The following is a 22,825-nucleotide window of genomic DNA, read 5'->3' as shown; positions in this document are numbered from 1 at the left end:
TCTACTGTGCTTTGCCTCGGCATATACATTTAATGCAGCACTTTAAAACAGTGGTTTCCAACCTTTGAGCCTCCAGGTATTTTGGACTTCAGCTCCCACACTTCCTAGCAGCTGGTAAGCTGGCTGGGATTTCTGGGATTTTAAGTTCAAAACACCTGGAGGCCCAAAAGTTGGGAACCACTGCTTTAAAATAATAGCAGATGTTGGACTAAAAATCATGAAAGCCCTGGCCAACTCATTACAGCCAATGGCTAAGAATTGAAGCTGCAGTCTCAGAAGGTCACAATCACTCCTACTTTGGATTGTAGGAGGGCTATACTAACTAATGTCTACGAATACATCTCCTGTTTCCAACAATAGTAGGCAAGGAGGGTCTTGCTCTGCCCATGCTCAGAAACCGGCTAACTGCTCCTTTTTGTTAGTTGCTCTTGAGCAATCACATGTTCTGAGGAAGAGTATGACATAACCCCAAAGCTTGTATGTGGCATTCTGAATGATACCCTTTTTCCACAACAAAAAGGAAACCAGATAAATCTAAACCACAAACAAGAATGTTCTTCCACCAATGAGATGGAGGCAACAGATTTTCAGAATTCCTGTTGTCAAGTTGGCATTTCCAATACCAGATTCTCAGAGAAAACATCTGGTACTGAACATGTCTATACCCACTCTGTTGAAGACTGGCTCAAGACACAAGGCTAGGCTACCTAAAGCAGAGCAGTAGATGATACCACTGTTCACTCAAGTCAATGGGCATAACTGCCAGAAGTAAAAAATAACAACAATATAATAACAGAATAAATAACTAGGAATTTACTGCATCTTCATGATACCCAAAATCTGTTTGGAGAAATTGCATGACTGCCTAACAATGAGGACAGTCCTGTTTCAACTACCTGGCTCTGGTAAAGCTGCCTTTTTCTCTTGGGGCACATCTATATTGAGGAGTTATCCCACAGAGTGGGTAAATCAGCTCTGTTGTAACTAAATGAAACATGGAGTTGATTTGGATTAATGCTGGCCAAGCCTGCTTAATACACCTTTGAACTGCATGAACCCCAAGAATGCAGAGCAAACAGTAACTTTGGACCTATGTAAGAAGCTGGACTGGTTCCGAGATGGAACTGGCAGCAATCATTTACACAGCCATTCCACGTTCCCCAGACTCAGGATACATTGTCTGTGTAGAGCTGTCCTTGGAAATGGTTCTGGAGAACAGATCTAGGAAAGAGAGCTAGCTCCTAGAGCTGGACAAATGAAGCCACTGCAGAGTCTTGGGAGTATTTTGTAATTCTGGGCTCTGAGTTTGTCTTTTTCGTGTCCTTTGTCCCCTCAACAAACTGAAGCTAACCACGTTGGCAACTAGGCTCTTATGCATGGAATACTGTTCCATAGAAAAACAGATACTCATTATCTTTTTCTTTGAAAGACAGTATTAATCTTACATAGCTTATTCTTACCTCCTTCTCAATAGAAACATCAAAAGCCCCAGAAGTGTAATAAGCCAGTGAAGCAGAACGAAAGAAATATTCTGAGATTCCTATATAGAGCATAAAGTCACGTGTGTTTGGGAGATGGAAAGGATCCGGCTCAAAAGAAAGCTGTGTTCTGTTTAGTGCTGAGTAGACGGCCCCCTGAAAAGAATGACATGAAGAATAAAATATTAAGGTTCTCAGAATCCCAAAAACTTGGGGATAAAGACATGTTAGCTTGTCATATCAGCTCTTGAAATTAAGGTTGCAATGGCTGAAGCTTTGCTGATATCTAAGGATGACCTTTCATTGCAGATATTGGAAAAGTTCGTTTTGATTGTAAGAAACTTAAACATCTGTAACTTATTCCAATGATGAACACAGTTATCTTTATGAAATTTCTGAAAATATGATGTAAGGTTAATGTGTTACCTTAAAATCCACACTAATGGATGCCAGCGAAATAGATGGAGGTTTTACCAAAGAGTAGTCTATTACTGCAAATGCATCAAGCTGGATCCGGTCTGTTAAGAGTAGGGGACAAAAAAAAGATATTATAAGATAAAGATATCCATATAACAAGATAAAAAAAGGATTAAAAATAATCTGATCATGCTTCTTGTGATGGTGCTGTTAGTAGAATAATACATTTTTGAGTTAAATTGAATGTTTTCAACATGATATTCCAAATCATGTTTATGAAGATCCAAGACCTACAATAAGGGACTTTTCATATCACACAATTATAGTTCTATGATTCTGCTTCAACAAATACATTGAAATCCTGAGGTTTACAGTATGGTGAGGAATTAGAGCTCTTAATTACATCCATAAGGCAATTCAAATAGAATCACGGTGCTATTATTGTGTACTGTTAAAAACCCATACGTTTTGGGGCGATTTCTTCTGTCTTGTACTTTGAATTGCAACCACAACAAATAAAAATAACACCTGAATAAGTTTTATTACTATCTGTAGAAGAATAATCAGACAAATTTGATACAAACATCCCATCAGTTAGTTTTGCTCAATATTTGTTGCAGATCTTAGAAACAGGATGGGATGATGCAATGCCCAAGTCCTTTTCCGTCCCCCCCCCCCCCCCCGACACATTCAGAAACCTTAGGTGCTGAAAATTGATTAATTTTTTTTGGGGGGGGGGGGGCAAAATAAAAAATTCCCAAGTCATAACGTGCTTTATCTGAAATGGGGGCATACTCTTTATATATCACTCCTACTTGGCTGAATAATAATAATAATAATAATAATAATAATAATAATAATAATAATAATAATTTGATTGAAGTCAAAAATCAGAAACTCCTCAAAGCACAGCAGACAAAAAACCAGTACAAGAAAGCCACACTACAAACTAGAGCTGACAGCTGGCACAACAAAACATTGCATGGAAAGTTCCTTGACAAAATTGAAGGAAAAGCTGATAAGGAGAAGACCTGGCTATGGCTCATGAATGGGACCCTGAAGAAGGAGACAGAAGGCCTGATCCTTGCAGCCCAGGAGCAAGCCATCAGAACAAATGCAATTAAGGCCAAGATCGAAAAATCAGCTGATGACCCAAAATGCAGATTGTGCAAGGAAACTGACGAAACCATTGATCATATCCTCAGCTGCTGTAAGAAAATTGCACAGACAGACTACAAACAGAGGCACAACTATGTAGCCCAAATGATTCATTGGAACTTATGCCTCAAGTACCACCTCCCAGCAGCAAAGAACTGGTGGGATCACAAACCTGCAAAAGTACTGGGAAATGAGCACGCAAACATACTATGGGACTTTCGAATCCAGACTGACAAAGTTCTGGAACACAACACACCAGACATCACAGTTGTGGAAAAGAAAAGGGTTTGGATGATTGATGTCGCCATTCCAGGTGACAGTCGCATTGACGAAAAACAACAGGAAAAACTCAGCCGCTATCAGGAACTCAAGATTGAACTTCAAAGACTCTGGCAGAAACCAGTGCAGGTGGTCCCGGTGGTGATGGGCACATTGGGTGCCCTGCCAAAAGATCACAGCCGGCATTTGGAAACAATAGACATTGACAAAATTACGATCTGCCAACTGCAAAAGGCCACCCTGCTGGGATCTGCACGCATCATCCGAAAATACATCACACAGTCCTAGACACTTGGGAAGTGTTCGACTTGTGATTTTGTGATATGAAATCCAGCATTTCTATCTTGTTTGCTGTGTCATAATACAATAATAATAATAATAATAATAATAATAATAATAATAATAATAATAATAATAATAATAATAATAAAGGCCACCCTACTGGGATCTGCGTGCATCATCCGAAAATACATCACACAGTCCTAGACACTTGGGAAGTGTTCGACTTGTGATTTTGTGATACGAAATCCAGCATGTCTATCTTGTTTGCTGTGTCATACAATAAAATAATAATAATAATAATAATAATAATAATAATAATAATAATAATAATAATAATTAGAAACATCATTTATATCTTACCACCATCTCCCCGGAGGGACTCGGGGTGGCTTACAAAGGAACTCCAAGGTGCAGCATATAACATCAACCAGTACATGAGTATAAAAACAGTAGCACATAAAAATTATAACAATGACCACTATCAACACATAACATAAAATAAAATAGCACAATTTTAAAAACACAGAACATCTGTAGATAAAACTAGCTGCCTTCAAAAATTGGCCAAACTCTATGGAAATGTTTGTTTTAGTTATTTATATATTTATATTATTTAAATGTTTGTTTTAGTTATTTATAAGTCAAGGGTACCAGTATGTTTTGGGCTAGGGCTCTGAAAGACTAGGGCAGGGGTCCCCAAACTAAGGCCCGGGGGCCGGATGCGGCCCATCAAAGCCATTTATCCGGCCCCCACGGCACAAGGGCAGAAGGGTGTTGGGCTAAATGACCCAAGGGGTCTCTTCTTCTCTTCCAAGCCTTATTATTATTATTATTATTATTATTATTATTATTATTATTATTAGTAACATTGAGGCTGGGTGGCCATCTGTCAGGTGCTTTGCTTGTGCTTTTGGTGCACAAAGGCAGAAGGGGATTGGACTAAATGTCCCAAGGGGTCTCTTCCAACCCTCATTATTATTATTATTATTATTATTATTATTATTATTATTATTATTATTATTATTATTTTATGTCACAGCAAACAAGATAGATATGCTGGATTTCGTATCACAAAATCACAAGTCGAACATTTCCCAACTGTCTGTGTGTTGTATTTTTGGATGATGTGTGCAGATCCCAGTAGGGTGGCCTTTTGCAGTTGGCAGATCGTAATATTACTATTATTATTATTATTATTATTAACATTGAGGCTGGGTGGCCATCTGTCAGGGGTGCTTTGCTTGTGCTTTCGGTGCACAAAGGCAGAAGGGGATTGGACTCAATAGCCCAAAGGGTCTCTTCCAACCCTCTTTTTATTGTTGTTGTTGTCATTATTATTATTGCTCGGTGGCCAACTACAGTCCGGCCCTCCAACGGTCCAAAGGATTGTGAACTGGCCCCCTGTTTAAAAAGTTTGGGGACCCCTGGACTAGGGTTTAAACCCCTGCTCAACCATGGAAACCTGCTGGAAGGCAGTGGCAAGCCTGCTCTTAATTAATCTTGCCAAGAAAACCTTATGATAATGTCACCATAGGTTGGACTCTGTCATGTAGTAATAATAATAATAACAAATATCAAGAGCAGACTAAATCCAGGAACATAACTGCACCACTCATGGGGCTGACTATGCTAGAAACCCCCTAATGAGAGAGGGTGATTGGACCTCATGCAACAATAGTATATTTTCTATCTATTGTTGTACAATTCTCAAGTCATTATCTTTGTTTTTTTTCTTTTCTTTTTGTGTCAGGAGCGACTTGAGAAACTGCAAGTCACTTCTGTTGTGAGAGATTTGGCCCTCTGCAAGGATGTTGTCCAGGGGACGCCTGGATGTTTGAAGTTTTACCACCATTGCTTCTCTCATGCCCCGCATGGGGAGCTGGAGCAGACAGAGGGAGCTCACCCACTCTCCCTGGATTCGAACTGCCAACCTGTCGGTCAGCAGTTCTGCCAGCACACGGGTTTAACCCATTGCGCCACCGATGGCTCCATTATCTTAGTAAATATTGCATTTTCCCAGTACTCAAGCAGGGTATGAGTAATTACTAGGAAATATACATTTTTTCCTAGGTAGTCCAATTGCTGTTGTAATTGCAGCATTATGAAAAATGGCCACAACTATCATAGTTTATTGTTATTATATCAAAAATGACAATAAATGATGCAATGCCTTTATAAATTACCTTTTAAAAGTCTTTTTAAAAATTCTGTGTTTACCTTTCTCTATTCTAGGAAACAGATCTTAATTTTTTTTAAATAAAATTCAATCAGTGCCCTCTCCATATCATGGGCCTGATACTGGGTTGTTGTCATGAACAGATGTATCATATAGAAAATAAACATGCAATTATGGAAATTTTCATTACAGTAGAGTCTCCCTTATCCAACATAAACGGGCCAGCAGAATATTGGATAAGCGAATATGTTGGATAATAAGGAGGGATTAAGGAAAAGCCTATTACACATCAAATTAGGTTATGATTTTACAAATTAAGCACCAAAACATCATGTTTAACAACAAATTTGACAGAAAAAGTAGTTCAGTACGCAGTAATGCTATGTAGTAATCACTGTATTTACGAATTTAGCACCAAAATATCACGATGTATTGAAAACATTGACTACAAAAATGCGTTGGATAATTCAGAATGTTGGATAAGCGAGTGTTGGATAAGCGAGACTCTACTGTAGTTACATAGCCAAAGGGATTTCCCAAAATATCAGCAAAGAAGCAGTTGCAACTTACTTTGATGCTGTTTCAATTCTGCGTTAAAACGTTCGATCTCCGAATAAATGATTGGACACAACTAAAAATACATTAATCTGATCAGTGCTCAGTTCACAGGTTGGGTACAAAGAATCAATGATCCCATCTTTTTACTTTGGTAGCTTACTTTATCTTGAATGCCAGAATAACAATTATTTTAAAATAAATTTATCCATAATGGACAGTGTCAATTAAAATCAAATAAACACACAACAAATGCCTTTAAAATCTATCCAAAATATGTATATTGTCACAACTCATTTCTTCATATAAAACTGATGCTTTATCATACATATTATAAAGCAAGCATCAGTTTTAAAGCACTGGGAAAATATATTCTACTATTCTTGAAGGGATTTCTGAAAAAACTAGCTAAAACATCAAAATGATTATCCTAATGAGTCAAAATTGGTCAAAGAGAATGCATTTACCTAAAGAAAGTCATGTGTAGAGAGGGAAGTCAACAAATACATACTAGGAAAATCTTTGAATGATCAAGGGAAATAAAAACTAAACAGTTTCTGAATACATATTGACTGGGAACATTTTGGAATCACTTTTTTCATGTCAGGAGCTACTTGAGAAACTGCAAGTAGCAGTGAGAGAATTGGCTTCTAAAGTGAGTATAAATCATCACTTACAGTCACAGATCTGACATACAGCTTAGGTTTTTTTTTTTTAAAGAAACCTATAGCTACTCCCATTATCATTATGGTTACATTTGTTTAAATCATCTATTTCTGTTTGTTATTCTGATCATGGAAACATATTTTATTCCTTAAAAAAACAAATCACCAGAAAATTAAACTGAAAAAGTTCTTATTGCCTGGACTATTATGTTGTTCTATAAAAACAATATTCATAAATGCATACATACAGCATGCTGGAATTTCAACACCACACTAAATTCCAAGTGACACAAAATGTCTTTAGTGACAAACTCCAAGGTACACAAACATTTTTACATGAATTGAGGTTGCAGCAGTCTTTTATTTACTTATTTTGAGTTAAATTTGAAAGAAAGTTAAGGGACATTTTACTGGGGAGAAAGAATATCACAGAAAGGTTCTTGAAGACTTACATTTAAGTTGAAATTGTTGCGGAGAGGTCTCTCCAATAAATTAACAAGGAGTCTATAAAACCACCTTTAAAAAAGAAAGGAAGTTATAGTATTGATACTGCAAGCATTAACAATGCAATAAATTCTGGTAATGTAAGTGTTGGTTTAGCTTTTTTCCTAATACAGGTTGAGTTTCCCTGATCCAGAAATCGAAAATAATATATATTCCTAAATCCTAAAGATTTTATTCCTTCCACCTTTGGGGAAAGCGGGCTAGTAGTCACATGTTTAGGTGAGTTTTTCCCTGATGAGAGAAAGAAAGAAAGAAAGAAAGAAAGAAAGAAAGAAAGAAAGAAAGAAAGAAAGAAAGAAAGAAAGAAGAGTAGAGAGCACTGAATCATAGAATCATAAAATTGGAAGAGACCTTGTGGGCCATCCAGTCCAACCCCCTGCCAAGAAGCAGGAAAATCGCATTCAAAGCACCCATGACAGATGGCCATCCAGCCTCTGTTTAAAAGCCTTCAAAGAAGGAGCCTCAGGCTCCACGACACTTCGGAACAGAGAGTTCTGCTGCAGAATAGCTCTCACAGAAAGTTCTTCCTAATGTTCAGGTGGTATCTCATTTCCTGTAGTTTGAAACCATTCTGTAAAAAGCAGATATCCCAGATGTTTCAAGGCTCGTTTTCTGCCTCACCAATAGTCACAGGTGGCAGGTGAGCATCCTGGAAATGGCCAGGCGATGTGTAGACCATACCTCACAACCTCTGAGGATGCCTGCCATAGATGTGGGCGAAACGTCAGGAGAGAATGCTTCTGGAACATGGCCACACAACCCGAAAGACATACAACAACCCTGTGATCCCGGCCATGAAAGCCTTCGACAACACGATGTGTAGACTGGCTATATCCATCCCAAAGAGAATGAAGAAGGCTCATCTGGGACAAGGATGTGGAGGAATTTTCCTTCCCAGCTGATTAGCTAAAACTGGGTACCACAAAAGCATTTTGGGGTATTTACTTTCTTACAGGGGTCTTGTGAAATTGAGTCCTCCCCTTCCCTTTCCTCTTGCAGGGCTCCTCGGGGCAACTGGACTAGCGACTAGCTGCCTTTCCTGTCAATCCCACTCCATCATGTACATGCAAATACAGATGTATTCTTTAAAAAAAAAACACCAAAAAAACAAAAAACCCATACTCAAAAATCTTTTGGTCCTAAGCATTTTAGATAAGAGAAACTCAACCTGTACTTCTATACATGGGGTTTTTACATAGTGGACCATTCATGGCAATCTCTATGTTACGTTGGGTTGTTGTATGTCTTTCGGGCTGTGTGGCCATGTTCCAGAAGCATTCTCTCCTGACGTTTCGCCCACATCTATGGCAGGCATCCTCAGAGGTTGTGAGGTATGGAGAAAACTAAGCAAAGAGGTTAATATATATCTGTGGAAAGTCTAGGGTGAGAGAGGTCAGTATGAATGTAGTGTAGTTAATCACTTAAATTAGCATTGAAAAGCTTATCTGCTGTCTTCTTCCTGCCTCTGGGGCATCCTTTGTTTAGAGTCGTTAACTGCCCTTGGTTGATTCATGTCTGGAAACCCTCTGTTTTCAGAGTATTGCTTTTTATTTACTGTTCTGATTTTTGAGTGTTGTAATACTGGTAGCCAGATTTTGTTCATTTTCATGGTTTCTTCCTTTCTGTTGAAGTTGTCCACATGCTTGTGGATTTCAATGGCTTCTCTGTGTAGTCTGACATGATAGTTGTTAGAATGGTCCAGCATTTTTGTGTTCTCAAATAGTATTCTGTGTCCAGGCTGGTTCATCAAATGCTCTGCTATGGCTGATTTCTCTGGTTGAATTAGTCTGCAGTGCCTTTCATGTTCTTTGACTCTTGTTTGGGCGCTGCGTTTGGTGGTCCCTATGTAGACTTGTCCACAGCTGCATGGTATCCGGTAGACTCCTGCAGAAGAGAGAGGATCCCTCTTGTCCTTCGCTGACCGTAGCATTTGTTGGATTTTCTTCGTGGGTCTGTAGATAGTTTGTAGGTTGTGCTTCTTCATCAGCTTCCCTATGCGGTCAGTAGTCCCCTTGATGTATGGTAAGGACACCTTTCCTCTGGGTGGATCTTTGTCTTGACTCTCATGGCTTGTTCTTGGCCTTGCAGCTCTTCTGATGTCTGTGGTGGAGTATCCATTGGCTTGTAGAGCCCAGTTTAGGTGGTTGAGTTCACCTTGGAGGAGGTGAGGTTCGCAGATTCTTTGTGCACGGTCTGTCAGGGCTTTGATTGTGCTCCTTTTTTGACTTGGGTGATGGTTGGAGTTTTTATGAAGGTATCTATCTGTGTGTGTAGGTTTTCTGTAAACTGTGTGGCCCAATTGTTGATTGGGTTTGCGGATGACCAGAACATCTAGAAATGGCAGTTTTCCTTCCTTTTCTTTTTCCATGGTGAATTGGATGTTTGGGTGGATGCTGTTAAGATGGTCCAGGAACTTGCTGAGTTCTTCCTCTCCATGGCTCCAAATTGTGAAGGTGTCATCTACGTATCTGAACCAAACAGTTGGCTTTTTTGGTGCTGTTTCTAGGGCCTGTTTTTCAAAGTATTCCATATAGAAATTTGCTACTACTGGGCTGAGAGGGCTCCCCATGGCCACTCCATCCTTCTGTTCATAGAATCCAGTGTCCCACTGAAAGTAGCTAGTGGTGAGGCAATGGTGAAACAGGGCTGTGATGTCTTCTGGGAAGTTTTGTTTGATTAGTGTGAGGGTGTCAGCTACTGGGACTTTGGTAAAAAGGGACACCACATCAAAGCTGATCAGGATGTCCTTGGTGCTTAGATTGAGGTTGCTGATCTTTTCTATAAAGTGTGTAGAGTCCTTGATATAATGTGCAGTGAGCCCAATGTGGGTTTGTAGCTGTGTAGCCAGAAATTTTGCCAGGTTGTAAGTCGGCGATCCAATGGCACTTACAATGGGTCTGAGTGGGATGGAGTCCTTGTGGATTTTGGGGAGTCCGTAAAGCCTGGGTGGGAGGGCTTCTGATTTGCACAGCTGTTGGCGTATGTCAAAGTTAATGGAGGAGTTCTTGATTAGAGTGTTCGTTTTTCTGGTGATTTTGTTAGGGTTACGTTATTCAAACATTTCATAAACCAGGCATTTAGATTTTGTATTAAAAGCAATAATAATGGCTCAATCATGTATATGATCCATATTCTGGTAAGAGTGTTCTATCAACTTGTTGAAAACTGCTCCACATTTAACTTGCTGTTACCCCCGCCCTCCACCCTCTCCTTATTGAGGAATACACACTTTGATGCAAAGAGAAGCTGTGGAGGTATCTAGTCCAGTACAAAACTGTTGTGGACCTTCAAACTGGATCAGGAAAACATTTCAAGTTAAGGCCTTGCAGTCACTTGATAATAACAGGCGCTAATGCTATTTAACTATCATCCTTACCACCTAGCCCCAAACCTTTCCCAAATAAAGTCTTTAGATATGAGATTTGTTGTGGAATCACCAAGAAAAATTAATCTCATAATTATGGAGTATGGATGGGTACCTCCTATAGATACTGAACAGAAATTCCAATCCATCAGTTTGCTAAGCTGGCTGGACTTGATGGCACCTGCTGCTCTCCACTTTCTAACCATGGAGATTGCTTCTAACGTATCAGATTTGTATCAGTTGTGGATGACTGGGAATTTCATGATGTTCCCCTTTTAAAGTATACATGAGTTCCAGCACAACCCCTTGGGGACAAAACAACTGTGTTTGTCCAGTTTGATTTTACTTTGCCATGACTGCTCCATTTTAGTGTCTTCCACAAATAGGACTCAGGGGTCCTAAGTTCTATTATTACTTTTTTGATGCTCAAACTTTCTGCTTGGATGTTTTTTGTCAGCCCAAGGTTGCCAGTGGTCCTAGTGGGATGGGTGTTTCAAATGACAACACTTTTTGACATTATCTTAGTATAATGGTTACCAAATGTTGGTCCCCCAGTTGTTTTAGACTTTAATTCCCAGAAATCCCAACCAGCTTGGCCAACTGGAGTTGAAGTCCGAAAACACCCAGAGGACCAAAATCTGAGAACCATTGACTTAGTGGCATGGGAATTGGTGGATCATCTGTGACAATTTGATGAAATGGAAAAAGGCTAGGGCAGTGGGAAAAGCTATCAACCCTCATACTTCAATCCACTCATACCATCCTCTCAGAAAGTTTAATGCAGATGTTAAAGGGAGGAAGGTTATGTTTTTTCTCTGACTGCCTATTGGAGAAGAGCAGAAGCGATATATGTTGTATGACAAAATATCATCTTTAGAAAGGACCTTTAAAAATGTTCTCATCTGATCATAAAGGATTACTTTAGAGTGGTCTCATGTATATGTAATTATAAGGTATGGCTAGTCATGGAAGCCCTAATAATCATGGATGAAGAGCAAGCTTAATTTATGTTGCATGATTTATTGTGAGGATCAGAAACATTTTTGTTTATCTGAAATTAGCATTTGAGCAAATGGACTGTGATTATATGGAATCATGAAAAATGCATTTATTATTTTATCCAGGAAAAAATGAACCTTATATCATTGTCTATTTCCTCTCACAAATCAGATATAACTTTTTTCTGCCTTACCTAGATGTGTCATCCAGCTGGATATCAATACCATCAACATTTCCATGGCAATTTTCAAGCAACAACTTTGGGTGACCATCCTCATCTTTTGACACTTTTGCAGCAGCAGAGATAGACACCCCTGTAAGGCAGACTTTCAGTTTTCCTGAACTTCTGCTGCTGTTAAAAAAACACAATTCATTAACCTGAACAGTCTATTGCTATACTTTAATAGAATTGTTCATTGAATAGTAATTTCCGCTTTTGAACTCTGATAGTTTAATCAATATTTTGTTCTAATTTTTTGTAAACTGCTCCATTCTGGGAGAAAGAGTGAATACAAAACAAGCAAATAAATGTTCAAAAGGAACCTAAGTTTTTAAAATCAATTTCCTCCAGTCATGCTGAAATACCTAGAGATTTCTAGAAAGTTCTATCTCTAGGCAATCCAGTGCAATTCTAATGTCTGTTTACAGTGGAAGTCAACCCTACACTCATGCTGGAAGACCTAGAAATTCATAAAGAGTATCATCTCTGGTTCAAAAAAAGAAATTTCTTTTTTCACTATTTTTCACTCTCACAGAGGTCTTGTGCCCCTAACCCACCAAATGAGGAGAGCTTGTACTTTTTTGAGTCTATACATGTCTGAATACATCTAGTTCATCCTTCCCTATTATACTCACAGTAACCAGGTGGAAAATCTCCAGTCTGCAGTAGCAATTGCTGACGCATCATGAACCAGTAACTTCATCCCAGTGGCTGGTATGAGAAACAGCGACTTTCCGGGGAACTGAACATGTTGAATTCTTATCCTGCAAACCACCAGAACCATTTAATGGCCAATATGTGTTCGGGGTTTTAAGAGAAATAAAACAAATGACCAATTTTCAGCAATTGCGGCTTTGTCTCCTAATTTGCTTTGACTGTTTTCTGTATATAGTGTTTCAGCATAATTTTGAGTATGTTTGGAAGGGATGGCCACAATTTTACTTATTGGTTGCCTTTGCTTCTCTCTCCCATAGAAAAATAAGCCACAGAGTGTGTGATTAAGGATGTGCAAAATTGTATTTTCCTGTCTTCACATTTCTTCTTCATAGGAATGTAAAAGAAGAGGGCCAAAATAAGGGGCAATTCATCATTAATGCCAGACACTACTAAACAGAAAGAAATATATAAGCAGAACTTGCAAAGAAAAAAAAACACTAATTAACATGGCAGGAAAATTTTGCTGAACGAAGTGGGATTTTTCAGTGAATAAATACTATGAAAGGATAAGGAATTTCTGAAGGGCCATATCTTCCATTCCATTCCTACCAGATTGCTGTAAAGCAATAATTTCCCCAGTGCTAAAGATACCATGAATGTAAACAACATTGCTTACTTTGAAACTGTGTAATTAAATCCACTTAATCCAGACGTATCTTCTCCATGCCAGTCCTCAAAGATGGCTTCCTTTAGTCTTTGCTTCAGGAACTCTAGTCCAACCTGCATGCCTGCATGTTTGGATGAAAAAATGTGATGCATACAGAAAAATGCAAATGATATTTTAAAGTCCATTCCACTTTAATTCCACAAGTCAATGTGGATTTCATTCAGTTAATCAGATGTATAAGTTTATCTCCCTTTAGATGGGCCTGACCTTGCCATACTCATTCAGGTCACCTCCAGGCTTGATTACTGCAAAGTAATCCATAGGCCTGCTCTTGAAGATGACTCAAAAGCTCCAAATGATATGGAGTGTTGTTGACAAGAGCTGTACTCCTGACAGATAGTTTTAAGAGGAATGCATTGGCCTCTACAAGGTTTTATCCATGTTTCAAAAGTGAATTTTTAAAAGTCCTTAAAGAATTTCATGTCTTGAGACGGTCATACTGCAGGATACCCCACATTAGCTTACTATCTGAAGCTTAATCACTGCTTGATGTTTAGTCAGCAAGTTTTAATATTAAGGCTAAAAGCACAAACCACTTTAATTATGGAACCAAAATAGAACTTGGTCCACTAAAGATGAGATCCCGCATAAGTAATCTGTTGGGAACTGGGTGCCAACCTTTGGCAGGGCATGAGCCAAAACTGGGTATAGCTTTTCATTTTGCATCTACCTGCCAGGAGGAAAAAGTATTTTTTGTCAGAGGACTAGTTAAATTTGTCTGTGAGATGAGATATGAGTCTGGAGAGCATGGCTTGATTCCTTGCTCGATCATGGAAACCCACTAGGTGACCTTGGGACAGTCATGTACACTTAGCCTTAAAAAAATCCCATGGTAAGTTTGCCTTAGGGTCACCATAAGTCGGAAAGGACATGAGGACACACAACATATTAAAACCAATGTAATCAGCTATCTAAAGGAACATCCTTTTCCCCTCATTAAGTTACAATTTTGAACATGTATCTTTGCAACTCACCAAAATGCAAACCTTCTTCAGTAATCTTCACTTTGATGCCGGGGTTAGCATTGAGGCATAAGCTGGAGATGCTCAAAAGGAGCAAAAAACTACAGGCACTCATAATTTCTTCTTTTCCTCCCCTTTCAAAAATACCTGTTAAAACATGTGTCATTTAATTTTTTCCCTTTGCCTCCACTCTTATACCATCAATCTTATATTACCCTCTAACTTACACTCTATAGCAACTTTATCATTTGAACAATTTGGGCTATTCTATTTTGGAACAAAAGAGCACTCTTACCGATTATAAGTCTTCTTCCATTTTTGTTATACTTATCTGCAGAACACCAAATTTGCTTGAATTGTAGATCAAGTGGCCTCAACAGTGTAACCAAATCTCTCAGCTGTCCACAGGATAGTACTTTTGTTACACAACAGTATTTCTATGTTGAATTGCTCATGACAAGCACACTTTATATTTACAACAAATCTGTACAAGTTGTGATTCAGTTGTGGAGCTCCCGGTTGCGCAGTGGATTAAACCCTTGTGCCGGCAGGACTGATGACTTGAAGGCTGGATTGCTAACCTGAAGGTTGCCGGTTCAAATCCAACCCGGGGAGAGCGCGCATGGGCTCCCTCTATCAGCCCCAGCTTCATGCGTGGACATGAGAGAAGCCTCCCATAAGGATGGTAAAAAAAATATCAAAATATCAGGGCATCCCCTGGGCAACATCCTTGCAGATGACCAATTATCTCAAACCAGACTTGCAGTTTCTCAAGTTGCTCCTGACACACACACAAAAAGTTGAAACCAAGCATTTTTGTTACAAAATGACTCCTGTTTTGCCTAAATCTGTTGAAAAGCAATAATCTTGTCTTCTACAGCCCAGACCTCGCAAGTTTTTGTTGTATTGTATTCCCCAAGTAAGCATGAAAAGTACTTTCCTTGAACTTAAGGGTTCCCCCACCAAACCAAATGAAGAGACCCATCCACTTACTCACCAGCCCTTAGGGAAATTATCACCAAACCAGTTGGCTGTCATTACCTTGGTGAATCCTTGGAGAGTAGAAAATGAATCTTGTCTCCAACTGAAATAAATACTTTAATTGCAACCAGCTAGGCTGGAAACTTCAGAGAACTAAACATCAAATGAGAACTTTAAGAAATCTTTAAACAATATCGTGTCCATGCTAAACATTAACTATTCTTTGCAATGCACACAATTGATGTGATAGTGATAGTCAAATGACTGATAGTACATTTCTTGAAAGATAAAGGATGACTCCTTTATTTCCTTTTTTGTCCATGCCTGTGTTTCACAAACTACACCCAATGTGGCTATTGTAGTAATTTTTTAAAGATTGCTTCCACTCTGTCTGATGATTTAAAGCTCTTTGGGAGACCTTGTTAGATTAAACTCCTAATACTTTGAGCTCACTTCTATCACTGAACCATTCCATAGTATGGAAAGAAGCTTTGGAAACATTATTTATTCATAGATGTTTCCTCTTATTATAGCAAGACACTTTCTCGGTGGTAGTTGAGTGACCTGCCTCTAACAGAGCATATCAGGGTGTCAGTATGAAACATTTTGTTATTTTCTTTTGACCTTCAAAATTTCCTGTTGCCCGAATTTCTGATCTTTAGTTTTTCTAGGAAAAATAATGTCTGGGGCAGGAGGAGGACTAGATGTTATTGCTGTCTAATAACATCCAGTAAAAAAAAAAGGAAAAAGGAAAGAGTGATCCAAAGTTTTTGGAATCAACTAGAAGGAAACCCTAGGATAACAATGTCATTTTTAGTACATTATTTGGCAGCCAGTTATGTCATATAGTAACAACCTGCAAATGGATTACTGTTTTTGTTTTGTTTTGCTGTAAGGGCTATGGTTGAAAATTTATTCTGTTCAATAGAATAAGAACTAGATACATGCCTGTTACACATTACTGAGTGTATGTGTTGTCTAAGGCTCCATCAGTACTGACCACTCAATGTAATTTCAAACGAGTATTGAAGAAAGTGGTTTCGCTGTGCAGATGATTACACTGGAAATTCTGGAATCAGTTTGAGATCCTGATAGTGACTACACAAACTGATGCACATTAAGAGCTTTCTTCTGTGTGCTTTTGGAGAAATTTGTTGTCTTGCCACCACAGCTTGAAGCTTGCTTCCAACTGCATTAAGTGGTCAGTGTAGATGGGTCCTTCATCTAAGCAATGGAATGGGATGAGAAAGGGTCACATGAGAAGTTGGGTCATGCTGTGGTCTGCAACAAGAATCAGAGAGAAAAAGAGTAGCTATAGAAGCGAAGACACACATCTACAACATGAGCTGCGCTAGACACTCAGGCATGCTAATAGCTCATACTTATCAGTGGAAAAACCTTTGTATGGAAGATCTTCTAACACTTATATGCACAATGGGTTCCTAATCTTAACGGAGGTTTTAACATATCAGTACAATGACAAAGATGAGACATCCAGAGCGCTCGGATATATATATCCTGAATGGGGACTTTTGTGAGGGGTCAAATAGTAACCTTTGCCTGATATTTACAGAGAGAAGTCATGGCAGAAACAAACGTCCAGGCCAAGAACAGACCTCAGTAGATGCCAAGTCAAGGTTATGGGCTACACAGGAACATTTTGAGACTGAACAGGTCTAGATGTACTACATAAACCAAATCAAGTGTCCAGAGAAGACAGCTGGACATGATGTGGTGAGGCAATGTGTAAGACGTCAGTCATGGCTACTTGTACAAATAAATTGCTCAGCTTTAGGCCAGAGTTTGGAAATGTATATTTGGATTTTATTGATCTGATCACATCAATTTGATCTCTTTTTACAGTATTGACAAACAGGTCTGGAAACCATGCCCTATGAGGAACAGTTTGGTGTAATTTGGAGAAGAGACAGTTAAGGGATGACATGATAGCCTTGTTTAACTATTTCCTACTCCAGAGACTAGGTTTTGGAGCAATGAAAATAAACTACCGGAAAAGGCATTCACTTAAACATGAGAACAACATCCTGGTAGGAGGAGCTGTTCAACAATGGTATACATTGCCTTGGAGTGTGGTGGAGTCCCCTTTTTTAAAAGAGATTTTTAAATAGAACATAGATTGACATCTTTAAGGAGTGCTTTGATTGTGACTTTTTGCATGACAGGAAATTTAACTGGATTGTTCTTGTCACTCCCACCTCTGTGATTCAATGATTTCCCTCCTACTGCACTGAGATTTTTAAAGGTAGATGTATGCTCAACATCTTTAAACGTGGCAATCTTTTGTGGAAATATCACATATGGGTCTTATACAAACACTCCAGCACTTTCAGATATCATATGCATCCTTGACGGCACATCACCAGACAATAGATCCCTTTTATTTTGAGACAATTGTGTTTAAATTCATTCAGAGTCATACATGCATACATGCTTTCTTTCTTTAAGATGCCAGACATAGAATACAGAAAATGTTAACATCACCTGCAATTCTCACTAAAAATCTGTAAAGAGAGGAAGCCAATACTTAAAAGGCTGTTAGCTATCACAGATTCCTACTCCTTTTCTGACTGACGCACTCATGGCAGGATGCTAGACTGGGTGGTCCTTGAGGTCTCTTCCAACTCTATGATTCTATTTATATTGTTTGTTTGTTTTCATATAGATCTTAATGACATCCCTTTTAGCTGTGTTGTAGCATGGGTGGGGGGGAGAATGTTGCCCATTCCAGGTCTATTTGTTAGCCATTCAGAATCTGTGAGTCTAATTTCCCTGACAAAAAAGTAACGACTTTACTGGGACAATTAAGGAATCTGGAACTGAACCTTTTGCTTTACAGGGGATACATTCTTACTGATTAAAAAGACCAGGTAGTTCCAGAATTTGATGAAGGCAGTTCTCAATTTGGTTATAAAATGGCATTATAATTTGCTTCTACTAGCAAATTTCCCAAGCTGAGAATCATTATTCAAGAGTGCTGCAGAAGATGGATTTATTCTGAAATGTTCTGGGTTTAACAAACCTTTCCCTTTCACAACTTTTGTTCCATGTGGATCAGATAACAACCACTGTTATCCCTTGCTATCTCCTGCCGCCTTCAGTAGATTTTTTTTCATGCCCAGTTAATTCTTACTGGGATATTTTATAGCCAAAGTTGACTGTACCATGGATATGGCAGTGCCATTATGAAAAGTTAGAAACAAGCTCACTATTTAAAACAACATTAAAGCTTTAAAAACTTTTACTTGGCATCAGCTTTTGTGGACTCCAGCACATTTCATCACATACACATATTCATGGATTAGGTTTTTGTATTACCTCTTGAGCTGTAATGAGCCAATGAGCTTTTCGTCCGGCTATTTCTATTGTAGTATCAGTACTGGCAGACTGCAATGAAAAAAGCAAAACAAATCCAAAGACCTACATTATAAGCTAGACAAAATAAAGTCCTCTTGTGACTAAAATCAGTGCCTAAATCAAATTGATAGCTTCAACCATTGTAATTCTATTGAACTGATAGAACTATTGTGTTAATTTATCAAATTCCCATTGATACAGTGATATAGTCACTTTAGGAATCCTAATAGACTTCAGGCCACTATTAATTTTTCAAATCCTAAATATTCCACTTTCTCTTCTACTAAACTCGGGAGAAGGACATATAGGATTGCAACTGGTACTGCAGGAGCCACTAAACTCATCGCTACTGGACGCGACTCTGTATAATATTGGGCAACCTATTGAATTATGAGATAAAGTCATTTTAGTATATTTTAAAAAGTAGTTGCTTGTAATGTAAATATAGGGCATGCTGTCTTAAGTCTTATATGTTCAGTTTCTTTTAAGTCACTTGGTTGCATGCTTACCTAGTTGTATAGCACCAAGTCACCTATAAGAACCTTCATTTCTTGCAGCAAATTCACAGATCATTCCCATCTTCAAATACGACAATATGCGTAAGGCAGGTGCTATGTTCATAAAAGCCATGCATGTTTACTGGGAAGTAGGTTCAAGTGGAGGGGTGTGATAATAAGATGGTAGCAGAAGAGGAATCTGTTGATATCAACAAAGATTTATTTATTGCCCATCTTTGTGCTGCTGTTGCTGTCTTGCTAAACAGAGAAACAGTAAAAAGTTACAAGCAGGGATATCAGCACAAACTCTCAGGCTGAAGGAGCACTTCAGACTTGGCAATCCCTCACAATTTTTGTTTAACTGATTTTTGTTTAATTGATAACTGTAATGGGTGTGTATGTTTGTATTGGTTTTGCTTTACTGGAAAATAGATAAATGCTCTGTCTACAGATCCTTTCATGCCATTTTTTTTTTACTGCACAGAGATTCCGTGCTAACCATCACAGCTGCATCCTATGGAGTCTTGAGGTTTGCAGTTTGGCCAGGAATAATAAATACCTCTTTTTAAACTAAATTTTCAGGATTCTATATCATGGAACTATAGCAATTAAAGTGGAATCACAATGTAGTGTGAAAACACCCCAAATAATTGTATTGCTTGAGAGAGTTTTCCCTTCAAAGGGAAATATACCAATTATGCTTATGTGTTGTTGAAGGCTTTAATGGCCGAAATCTCTGGGTTGCTGTGAGCTTTATGGGCTGTATGGCCATATTCCAGAAGCATTCTTTCCTGACGTTTCGCCCACATCTATGGCAGGCATCCTCAGAGGTTGTGAGATCGTTGGAAACTAGGCAAGTGGGGTTTATATAGTTGTGGAATGTCCAGGGTGGGAGAAAGAACTCTTGTCTGCTTGAGGCAATGGAGCAATTGGCCATCTTAGCACTGAATAACCTTGTAGCTTCAAAGTCTGGCTGCTTCCTGCCTGGGGGAATGCATTGTTGGGAAGTGATTAGCTGGCCAATGATTGTTTCTTGTCTGGAATTCCTCTGTTTCTGAGTGGTGTTTTTTATTTACTATCCTGAATTTAGAGATTTTTTTAATACTGGTAGCCAGATTTTGTTCATTTTTATTGTTTCCTCCTTTCTGTCGAAATTGTCCACAATTCTATATGCTTGTGCTTCCTATGCATTTCTGCCTACTGGGGGAAATGAGAGCAGTGATCTCAAAGATATAGAAACAGTTTTAAATATGTTAAATACTAAAAGTTTTTATTCTTGTTTTTTAAACCAGTTTTGCTATATATTCAAAAGCAACAAAATTCTTATTAAAATAACTTCATAAATCACAATCCCAAACTAATTCAAAACTATATATTGATGTTGTAGTAGTTGGTAAGTTAATAGAGGATACAATAATAACTTCTAAACTATTATCATTGATTTGTATGTTTAGAACATTGACATATTATGGTATGATTCCAGAATTCTAATGCAAAATTAGTTCCATAACAAAGAAAATTACAAGGACAGCCCTCTAAGAACAGAATAGCGGTTTTAAGATTTTCTCACAAAACATCAAAAAACCTGTTATGTCTTCTTTGCATAGTTAGTACCAAATAAAAATGCTGTTAAAATTGTTTTAGAGTTTGTAGGCAAATATGATGATCCAGACAAAATTATGCTTCAGGTTACTTGATTGAAACAATTCTGTTATGATTTATGTGCCGTCAATAATAATAATAAATAATTACCATAGGTCTGTTCTAAACATGAATAGGTCCAGATCCAATTCATTAACTAAAGATCAAGATGAGATCAGATATGCCAGATCTTATTTATTGTTAATTTCTTTATTGCATTTTTATGTCACCCTTCTGCCCAAGTGTGACTAAAGTTTTGAATGAAAAATTAAAACCAAAACTAGACTATAAATATTTGTAGCAGTCTTTCAGAAGAAATTAGAATTTAAGATACAATTGTTTCTATCACTTACCTATTGAGATTCCCAGCTCTCTCAATTTCAGATGTCGTAATAAAAAAGGAAAATTCTTCCAAGTAAGCAAATTTACTCCAAAGCACGAGAACTCAGGATCCTAATACACCAAGACAATGCAATCAAGGTTGGTCTCGTTTTTTCATGGCACAGCACAGCCAGTAAGGAAATATTCTAGATCAGCCAATGCAAAATGAGTGTGCAGTTCCTCACTATTGAAAGTCCCAGCATCTAAACTCCAGATAGACATTTCTCAGCAACTGAAAAGCAACACAGTACCTGGCCATCATTCATCCAAGACAATGCTAATGTCCTGAAGACATTTTGTTTCAAAAGCACACTTCATTGAGAGCCTTGTTGACCTGTTTGGTGGTGCTCCGGTTGTCTTAGTTTTTGGCATTTTTGAAAGTAGTCCGATGTCACGTTCCAATCTGCACATTCTGAATTGCTTTGACATTTTATAGGTTGTTCTTACAGATATGTGGGAGTTGTTATATATTTGGCATGCTTCTGAGCCTTTTACTGCTCCTTGTTCTCTGAAAGTTTGTGCAACAGCACATTCGTGTGCAGCGATGCAAAGGATTGTTAGACATAGATGCACTAGACTGTGAAATGAGTTTTGCCGTGTAAACTGGCAAAATATTTTTCTCTTCTTTCAGTACAGATAAAGATAACATCTCAAAAGATCTTGTTGGGAAGCACATTAAAATGGAATAACAAAGAGATGAACAAGAATTATCCACAGGATATATGAGAAAATATCTATTTTCTTATGGCAGATGTTAGGAAGAATGAAATACTTGCATCATGCAACAGATCTTGGGTGTCATGAAAGGGCAGAAAACTATCTGTAGTTTAATTTTGTGTTATTTATTTTTACACTATAAATAGAGAAGGATTTGTGAAATTTTCTGCCTCAGATATCAAAATACTTGAGTGATTTTTGGGGCTATGCTTTCAACTAACCCAATGAACCTTCCTAAATGATGGCCAACTAGCAATATAGAGGCAACATAACCCATAACTTTGTAAGCTATCCACAATTGCAGAAGAAAGGTCAAACTAGTAAAAGTGCAAATCTAGATCTATCTGCTCATATGAAAATTGGAATCTATTGGAGCTTTCCCTCAGGTAATTATGAATAGTATTGCTGTCTTAAGCAGCTGGGTTTGTTTCTGTTGCAATATAGGCACAAAACTTGACAGACATGTCTTGCTGAGGCTTTAAGAAGATAACTTTTGTTTTATTAGATTTCTTATTTCTTTGTTTAAGGAACTTTGTGTTACAGAATGACAAATGTCTATCTTTGTCTGAAATGACAGAAAGTAATACATGTCCACAGTTTTACATTAATTATACATATTTGTCTTTGTTCTTGTGATGTATGTGGTCAAATGTGGTCAAATACACATTGCAGGAGCACATGCTATAATACATATATTTCCATCAGGTTTCTGAACTGAGAAACATCCCTCTTCCATCATGGTGATATGTTTATGTCACCATTTAATGGGAAAGAAAGCAAATTTAGGATA

General features: G+C 38.1%; 1 protein-coding gene across 5 annotated transcripts in view; it reads right to left on the bottom strand.

The window, feature by feature from the left end:
• bpifc (BPI fold containing family C) overlaps positions 1-22,825 on the bottom strand; it is a 34,825-nt gene that overhangs the window by 5,838 nt on the left and 6,162 nt on the right. The window contains exons 2-12 of one of the 5 annotated variants that reach the window (XM_062983021.1): positions 21,291-21,390; positions 19,309-19,495; positions 18,761-18,829; positions 14,456-16,705; positions 13,431-13,542; positions 12,733-12,861; positions 12,071-12,229; positions 7,463-7,526; positions 6,361-6,421; positions 1,905-1,996; positions 1,461-1,634 (exon numbers count right to left, since the gene is read on the bottom strand). In XM_062983021.1, the coding sequence (XP_062839091.1) occupies positions 1,461-1,634; positions 1,905-1,996; positions 6,361-6,421; positions 7,463-7,526; positions 12,071-12,229; positions 12,733-12,861; positions 13,431-13,542; positions 14,456-14,609 (945 nt within the window). In that variant the 5' untranslated portion in view covers positions 14,610-16,705; positions 18,761-18,829; positions 19,309-19,495; positions 21,291-21,390. Of the gene's footprint in view, positions 1-1,460; positions 1,635-1,904; positions 1,997-6,360; positions 6,422-7,462; positions 7,527-12,070; positions 12,230-12,732; positions 12,862-13,430; positions 13,543-14,455; positions 18,706-18,760; positions 18,830-19,308; positions 19,496-21,290; positions 21,391-22,825 lie in introns of those variants that run through there. The other 4 variants (XM_062983024.1, XM_062983022.1, XM_016993662.2 and 1 more) reach the window with 4 other exon arrangements.

The sequence above is a fragment of the Anolis carolinensis genome, chromosome 5 (genome assembly GCF_035594765.1).
Source record: "Anolis carolinensis isolate JA03-04 chromosome 5, rAnoCar3.1.pri, whole genome shotgun sequence".
NCBI lineage: Eukaryota > Metazoa > Chordata > Lepidosauria > Squamata > Dactyloidae > Anolis > Anolis carolinensis.
Note: the sequence above shows the minus strand (reverse complement) of the source record. Positions and strands in the feature narration are given on the sequence as shown.